Source organism: Xiphias gladius, chromosome 10 (genome assembly GCF_016859285.1).
Source record: "Xiphias gladius isolate SHS-SW01 ecotype Sanya breed wild chromosome 10, ASM1685928v1, whole genome shotgun sequence".
Classification (NCBI taxonomy): Eukaryota; Metazoa; Chordata; class Actinopteri; order Istiophoriformes; family Xiphiidae; genus Xiphias; species Xiphias gladius.
In genome coordinates, this window is record NC_053409.1 from 17404086 (window position 1) to 17413247 (window position 9162).

The 9162-nt window shown below is 43.2% G+C and overlaps 1 protein-coding gene across 4 annotated transcripts in view; it reads right to left on the minus strand.

Annotated features, from left to right (window-relative positions):
• The window catches only part of fermt2 (FERM domain containing kindlin 2), a 42062-nt gene extending 32900 nt beyond the window's left edge, over window positions 1-9162 (minus strand). For all 4 annotated transcript variants that reach the window (XM_040136797.1, XM_040136796.1, XM_040136795.1 and 1 more), the window contains exons 1-2: window positions 8817-9162; window positions 6524-6681 (exon numbers count right to left, since the gene is read on the minus strand). In XM_040136797.1, the coding sequence (XP_039992731.1) occupies window positions 6524-6680 (157 nt within the window). In that variant the 5' untranslated portion in view covers window position 6681; window positions 8817-9162. The remainder of the gene's footprint in view (window positions 1-6523; window positions 6682-8816) is intronic.

Here is a 9162-nt window from a genome sequence, read left to right on the forward strand (position 1 = left end):
AATGAAATGTGGGCTGAAAACCTAAACAAAAACTCCAGATCAGTTTACTCCATTGACACACAGGTGTGTGGTGTCTAACTTTTCCTTCCTCTGGATCCACTGCACTGCCTGCCACTACAGGAAGACAAGAGGGACTGAAAGCAACAAGCTTCAGATTCCCAAAGGAGCAATAAAAGTTGGTTCCACTGCATGTTTAAAATGCCAAACATAGGTAATTAAATTGTCCTTAACAAGCACAGTGATCTTCCATGACAGTAGACAAAGAATGAAACCTTGTAAAACAAAAATATTTCATATTTGAAAATTTGATCATGCTTTTCAAATATAAATTTGTAAAGGGGAAGAAATTTCTAGAGTCAACTACCCTGTTCAGAATAATGTAACTTGATATTTGAAGCATTAAGCAGCTGATACTGTTCCCACATGACCCTTCATCAAAGGAGTGTATGAAAACCAACAGCTGTCAAAGTCAAGTTTAGTTCAGTTTAAACAGAAACTCTTCCTTGTATAATGTGTAAGTAATTAACTCAGTAGCACTGCAAACAATTCACTACCACAGGTAGTTTCTTTACCTCACACCTTCTCCTTTACATGCTCTAATAGAGCTTCATGATCAGAAAAAAAACCTAAACAAAAATAGGGATAACCCATATGTCAACGTCTGGACATATGGTACTTTATCTCATCTATATGCTAGATAGGGCTGCAGCTAATAATTATTTTCATTAGATTAACTGCTGATTATTTTCTTGATTGACTGTTTAGGCTATAAAATGTCCAAAAGTGGTAAAAAATATATACATTACAATTTTGCAAATCTATGTTCATGCCTTCCAATAACTTGTTTTCTTTCATTCAGCTATTCAATTATTCAACTAAGAGTCCCACTCTTTTTTATCCAATCCACAGTTTTGCCAATTACAATATTGAAAAGGGAAAAAAAAAAAAAAAAAGATCTACAACAGATCTACTTGGGTTGGATGCCAAAATTAACTCACTCTGTATGTGGGAAACAATGAGTATGTCTGTAAATATATAAGCTAGGGGTCAATGTATGATCACATTGCTCAGATCTGAGCACAGAACAGCACAATCACTGCAGCATCTTGCTAGTGAAACAGGAAAGCTCTGGCCTGGGCAGGACCGCTACTTAGGCTAACTACTTCCTCTCAGAGAGATTAGAGAGCAGGATGATCCCACAGGCCATTTCACACTTCATAATGCCAGGCCTTTAGGATGGCTCCAAAGTCCCAATCAATGAGTCTCATTACACTTGGTTATGTATCTCAACTGTGTATCATGGCAAGATGATATGAGTAGAGGGAAAGTGGTCACAGCCACCTATCAAAGAAATGTACCACTCTCCTGATGTGTGATATTGAAGTTAAAGATGCGAGAGAGCTGTTCACGTCTCTCACATCATAAGGAAAGATATGACATCTCAGCTCTTCATCTCCTTCTCTGCAGGGTCTGATAACCGATATTTCCCCTCAGCCCACCAGAATCATACTCAAAAAATGCCATAAACACTGAGAGCAGGAAGGCAGGAATGAAAGGAAGGCAGAAGGGAGAAGGCGCATAAAAAAAGCCCAGAGGAAGTTCGGCATCCTGTGTTAAGTCGCGTCTGTTTCCTAAAGAAATCTGCACTCCATTGTCAAAACGAAGCCATCTCCCTCTGGTCACCACAACCTCCAGCAGACAGCATCTTGGCATCTCAAAAAGGACACAGAATTCAAACGGTTGGCAAAGTGGAGCACTATCTGGAAAACCGAAGTTGCTCACAGGAAACATTGAAGTCACTTCTAAGTCAATTCCAATTCAACATTATAACAATAAGTAGCGTTTGCCTGCTAATGTTTTGTTCAAAGAGTTTTGTTAGAGGTGCTTCCGAAGGGGGGGGAATAAAAGATAAAAGTTAAGGTTAACTACAAATACATTTCCTACATGACTTGTTACAAAATTGAAACGAATATGGGATGATGACATTCACCAGATTACTTGGCAAGTGAATATGTAGGTCATCTCAAATACAAAACACACATTTTCTCTGACATGCAGGGAAAGTTCTCTGTGGCTGGCTGGTGGTACTGTAGCCAAAAACTGCAGGCCCCTCACTGGAAACAACCACATGAACTATCAAAGTCACACTAGACCAATTAGTTTTCTCAAGTTCTATTTATGGAACAATGAAGAGTCAGCGTGCACGAATCTGGGTCAGAAACCATGAGAAGTGAACAAGGTGTACTTTAATGCTTCCTATTGATTGTAAGGCCTTGCTACGTGGCTGGAGTAGTGGATGGTTTCAAATACCAAGACGTGGCTGCCAATACCTCAAAGAAGTGAGAAAAAAAAAAAAAATCATAAAAATAGTTTCCACAAAATATATTTAGATGAGGATGAGTAAGAAAATGGGGTGAAAAGAGAGAGAACGAGGCAGAAAGGAAAAGGGGAGGTTTGACAAAGAGAGATGGGCGAGGTGGATGAAGCAGGCAGGAGAGAATCCAGCAATGACGGCAGTGACCAGAGAATAACATGCCAAACCCTGGAAGTCATTTCCTGCTTCATCGAAGACTTTTATGGAATTCTAGCAGCGTGGCTAACGTCACAGCGAAAAGAGGGACACAGAGAAGAAGAGGAAAAAGCTCAGGCTCCACACACCTCCCTCCCCCCTCGCAGTTTCCCTCCCATTTTCCTTCTCCATCTACTCCCTTTACCCTCAGCTGTCTTCGTGAGGCTAAGCAGAGACATTAATACCAGGGTACCTCCAGGAGTGTAAGTGCAACATCATTCTCACCGATCATTTACATTTGCTAACATACGCTATTCATTCCAAGACTTGTCTCTTCTGCGGTTTTCACAATTAGCTAAATTTCATCATTCTTATCCATAGGTTTAACGGTCTGAGCCCTTGACATATAGCCCAGACTACGCTAAAAACACTTTTTTCCGCCATTAGCACGTGCAAAGTAGCAATGTATTTGTGTGAAACATAGATAGACCAAGCACTTACTGTAAGCCATAGTCCTAAAAGCTAAGTAACTTGGGAACAATCCCTTTAAAATCCAATAAAACTCCCGCCAGCTAATGTTGTTTGTGATATATTTGCTGTCCCCCCCTAAATGGAAGAATGTTTGCTTTTAGAGAGGGGAGCAGCACTTCTGGAAAAGATCAACAAAGTCAGAGAAAGCAGCAATGATAGAAAGCAACAGAGGGATGAAAGGATTACAGGAGTGGGGGACCGAAGGGTGGTCAATCACCTGGCTTTAAATAACTACTCTCCTGGAGGGTTGCAGGGAAAATGAAAGCATCATTTGCTGCTGTGATCAATAGCTAAGTGCCTTCCTGGCATTTGTCTATTTAATCCATTATCGAAGGCCATCTGAGCCTGCAGTGTGGGCGGAAGACCTGCAGCACACAGGAAGAGTTGACTGATGGAAGCAGGATACATGTGGACGAGACACGCCCACCGACCCACACAACCATGATCACGTGTGGAGACACATGCACAAATACTACTAATGAGAACCCTGGCCATCGTGCGGAGGACAGCTGACGTCAACACATTTTCAAACAAACACATACTGCCTCTGATAGCTACTATATACAGAGACAAATTTTCATGGAAAAAAAAACAAAAAACAGTGTGCAGCAACAAATGTTTATGATAGAAAAAAATGGCACTGTCAGCCTTGTGGAAAGCAATTACTGAACACAAGAGGTCCTTCATTTTGAAGAGTAAGCTACAGAGACAGAAAGAGAGGGGGGAAGGAAAGAGAGAGATCTGTCATTACACAAGGATGTCCTCTCGTTGCGAGCGTTGCACACTGCTTGCCAAAACTCAGTGGTATCTATGTGTCCCTGCCCACAGCACCATGAATATGTGTGTGTGTGTGTGTGTGTGTGTGTGCATTTGCACATGTACGGTATCTATGTATAACCACCACATCCGAGCAATTAGCCAATCCAACAGTGGTTGTGTGACAGCACTTAAGAGGTGTTCAGTGAGGACTGTGCCGCACTGTCACCAGTGAGAGCTGGGAGGTACAGAAGCAGGTTACCGACAAAAGAAAGTCCCAAAGGTTGTTCCCATATTAGGATGTCACATTTATCCCATAATGTAACTTGTTTTCTCTCAAAGCAAAGATTATACACTAACACATTAATACATAGTGTGGTGGGGGTTTTTTTTGTTTTGTTTTTTTTAAGGTTTCCATTGAAAAACCATGTTTTTTCTTTTGGAAGTTATTTCTTTTGGACCGTCGAAAGCACATCCAGACTGCCTGTTTCAAGCACTCGAAAAGTATACAGTCTCCTGCAGTACGTGGCCATGTGGAAAACCCACGCTGTGGGTTTGTTAATGATTACAAGGCAAAAACAACCTGTTGACTCAGGGCAGGAGGGAGATGGCAGTCAAATTAAATATCCCCACACTCACTTTATGAAACCAGTCAAGAGGCACAAATACATTCTCAAACATTCACAGAGCAGTTTAATGTCACTGCAAGAGTTCTGCTTCCCAGCAAGCGGGTCTATTACCTTCAATCCTACTTCGTAATGCCAAATTAACTGCAGTAATGGTGGTAGGAGTATGATAATGCAGACTTAAATATGTTTAAAAGTAGTAATCAAGGCTGGAATTACATAAATTGTTTGATAAGACAGCGGCACAAACAACCGTGCACACCGTCCTATTATTCTACTCAGGCGCAAAAACAGCCCACAACAACCCATGGCCAACAAATCAAAATTTTTCCCAACTCTCGATGTGTAGAACTGAAACCACCAGAATCCTGAGAAGTTGAAAAAGGGAAAGTCATCAGCAAAATGGCTGCATCCGTAAGAAAAGGAAAACCAGAAAATGCTGAAAACAAAGGAAACAGTCAACTCCCATCACACATAAATGAGGGCTGCACGTCCCCAACAGGAATTGATGTAACTGTAATACAATTTATACAATTTCAGTAACTTGTGGCCGATTTTGATTTCTTTAACGATAAAAAGCTCTTATAAAGTTACTACACGGTTATCCATTATGTATCTGATTGTGATGACAAGCCAACCAACGTAACAAATAGTGTCCCCTCACTGCTTGTGCATGTTAAGTAAAGTCATACCCTTCAACCAGACCTTAACCAAAAGCACAAACACCACTCAAACAATGGATTAAGGCCAGGCCTTGAGTGGAGTTGGGGTGGGAGGACCAATGAATTCACGTCGTCCCACTCACTGCAGCCACACTGCCCTGGCCTAGCATAGATGCTGCTCAGCACAGACGACTACAGAGAACAAAGACCTCAATTATGTGGAGCTCTAACAGGAGAGCTAAAAACGGGACCATGGGCACGGAATAAAACCTTGGAGCGCTGCAGGAATGCTGAGCATTCAAGCACCATCGACACACAACACACTGTCACTCCCAAATCGCACTGCCACCACCAATGACCTTTCTCCAGCCTGCATGAAACAGGACAGTGTTCAAGTGACTGGAACAGAGGACTCTTATGCTTAGTTGCACCCAAACTTGTCAAGTGCATAAGTGCAGTTTCAGAACAGTGCACGATACAGTGCGGGGGGGGGGGGCACTGTCTATGGTTTCTTTATACCTTGGGTTACTGGCCCATGTACACTGCAGGGTAACAAAGAGGAGCATTTACCTCTGTTTGAGCTGGTTCCAAGCGACAAATATCAAGAACAACTAGAATGGTGGTCAGTAGAGCGCGTACCTCAGCCAAGGCCAATGTCAAACAACGTAACAACTGATCCGGATCTGCCCCAAAATTTAATGGGTTTTTCCCTGGACCATGCCCCATCCCTCCACCCAGTTCGGTGCAAATTGGTTCAGTACGGTTTGTGCAATCTTGCTGTCAGAAAAACCAACAAACACACATGGGTGAAAATATAACCTCCTTGGCGGGGGTAACAACATTCAACATTTAATCTCGTTAAATATTCTGCACAGTTACAAAAGTGGCAAACAAAGAGTTTCCCTTGCTTCTCCTAGGAGAATAACATCACTTGTCATTAAACAGATCCCCCACCTCTGGTTTCATACATTTTCTCTCTGTGTCTCTGGCAAAATGCATGCTTTTGAGTTCCCAGCCATGACAAAACTGGAAAATGTCTCTTCTTAACTTTGGCCAGAATTCAGAAACAGTTTGTACTTTTGCATAGAAGAGTGCTGTTTTCTTAGTGGAATCTCACTTCTCAGAATGGCTACTATTTTGAAAAAAAGAGAGGTATTTATTGCACAAGAAATATGAACAGATTACACAAGTCAGCCATTGACACGCACAAAAATTCTGCTATTGTAGGATGGTTGCAGGGTCAGAGGTCAAAGGAAAGACCTATCGTGACTGCCAACCAGAACCATTATCACTCTATCACAAATGAAATGCACATTATATCTGCAGACTCATGATCATCTATGTTCAAACCTGCATACTACACTTTAGATAAGCAGCTCTGAAAAGCTGCCATAAACTGCTCTGGCCCCTGTGTGACAGCAGCATGCATGCATGCATACCTAGTTTCTCCACGAGCTTGAGCATGACTCCGCCGATGTGGATTTCCCCAGTGACCCTCAGAGACACGTCCCTGTGGAGGTCAGTGACATGCATCTTCAGTTCCCACGTCCCGTCGGCGTAGCAGCCATCGGGCATCCGGATCCCATCCAGCGCCATCCTGCCAAACAGACCCAGAGTCAGGAGGGAAAATGTCCAGTTAAGCTTCTTTCACACTGGGGTGAAAAGAAACCTTCTGACCCTCTGGAAAGGAATAAATGTTGTGCAAAGCCCATGCGTGCAAGGCCTTCTTCAAAAAGAACTGTACTGTAGATATTTCAAACAGATACTAGGCTGAATATCTCTAGGCATGTGCACTTTGCACGGGTGGAGAGTAACTCAGTACATGTACTTAAATGCTGTTCTTAATTTCTAAATGTATCCCTCTACCCCAGCAATTGTACTTTTTACGATCCACTGCCTTTACAGTATCTGAGAGCTGTAGTTGTTAGTTACTTTGCAGATTGAGAGTTTACATTCAAAGACTGGTTCATAAATTGATGCACTGCTTTAGATTAAACAAACCGGTGGTATAAACTGGAATTGCTCTGGGCACCATCTTGATGTGCAATGTCATTAAAATAGTGCTTATACGTAGAAGCATCAATGCTCCCAAACACCATGACAGGGTCTAGAGGTGAACTATATGACAACAGAAATATATTTGACTACCGTCAGAGATTTCCCATACCTTTATGCTATACTGTGGAAGCTATCCCATTTAAAAAGGGGCACTAGAGCAATTTCATACATCAAAGACAGTTGAGTAATCATGGTGGAATCTACTCAGCTGGAGATAAGTTGTATAATATCTTCCTCTGCTCTGGAAGAACTTCCCAAAGTCTGAAAAAGTAACCCTGATGGTGTTATCGTGATCCTGTAAGGGTTATCTCGGCTTGGACTACATATTTATGTTAGAAAGCCTGCGTCACACGCCGAAGGTGTGGAGTTTGAAAGACATGGGCATTTACGAGGCACAAAATGAAGGATCCCAACTTTTCTGAACTCTTCTTCAAATTTTTTTTAATCTGTCTCTCGCAAGTCCTTTATGGAACCACGACATTATGTCTCTGGAGCGGCCCTTTAAGATTACCAGGTGCAGCGGGTCACTGCAGGAAAGGTTGCAAGTCATTGTAGGCAATATTGGAAACTTAGTGGGATTTTTGCACCAATGTGATGGGAGTTTCTTGATTTGTCAGGGATTCAGTACACAGGATGGACAACACCAGACATGTCCAACTGGTTGTTGTATCCACAAACCATTTTCATTTGATTTCCAATTGATATATCGTTGTATAACAATATTGCATATATCATGACTGAGTATGTTATTGATACTTTCCAATCCTGAGAAGGTTCATCCTTCATTGTGAGTACTTTTCCTTCTGTTTACTTATATATTTTTTAAATATACTTCAGTACAATCTGAAATGAAGAACCAAGTGTTTATAATGGCGTATTTTTTCCCCTCTGAATTCGCTACTTCTCATCCTGCTGAGGTAGCAAAAGTAAGAGGTACTTGTTCCAACACTGGCAGACTGTTGCGGCAATACCGAAGAGGCGAGAGATAAGGTAACGCAGCTCGTTACTGAACATCTGACCTTCGAGAATGGTTCGGGAAGGGACGACGGGGAACGAAAACACACCACCGTTTGCCCACCAATTTTGGACGCGCTCTTGTCGTGTGAGGTCTCCGGCAGAAAGTTACCCCACGGCTTATCGGTCACCCCTGTCGATCCGAGGGCGTCCGGTAGCCCGGCGATCAGAAACAGCCGCCCGACCAATAAACGCGGCGGAACAAAGGCTCTAGGCCCGCGGCGACAAGTTCGGGGCAGGACCTCCGGGAGCCCGTCTCCCCGCAAACGCGCCGGTTCACCTGTTAAAAAGTAACGGTAAGGGCCACTCTTACAAATAGACTGAAGTGGGGAGGGGGGGTTACTTATGTAAGCGGGGCCCCGTACAGCTCACCGGCTGCATTGCACACACTCGGTCGGTTATTGACGGAGTAACCTCGCCGAAAAGTGTGTGTCTGAAGGGGAAACGAGCCCCTGGAAATCGCGAACCGTTGCTAGCGGGTGTTACATGGAGCGGGAGCGGGACGACGACGACGACGGCGACAGCGACGACGACAACAACAACAACAACAACAAAGAAAAAAAAGAAAAAAACAGCTCCAAGGAGATAAACGTTTTCATATTTCATAGCGGCGAAGCGAGCAAAGCTTTGAGGGACGAACATTTAAATCTGTGTACTCACCTTCACAAAGACGGAAAAAAAAAAACACCCCACTAAAACAGTCGACTACACGGTACGGAACAAGTCCCCCCCTCTTTAAATCATGTATAAAGTCCTTTGGGATGATTAAAAACAGAGAGAAATCCCCGAAGAACTCGCCGAAGAAGTGAAGTATCCCAAACAGTTTTCCTGCAGGCTTCGGCTTAATGGAGTCCAGCCCTCTGTCCCTCTTTCTCCCTCCCTCTTTCCAGCAGCAGATAACGTCACTTCTCCAATCCTACTTTTCCTTTCATACTGGGAGCCTCTTTGGTCGCCCACTGGCCCCCCTGTCATCACACACACACGCACACACACGCACACGGACGGG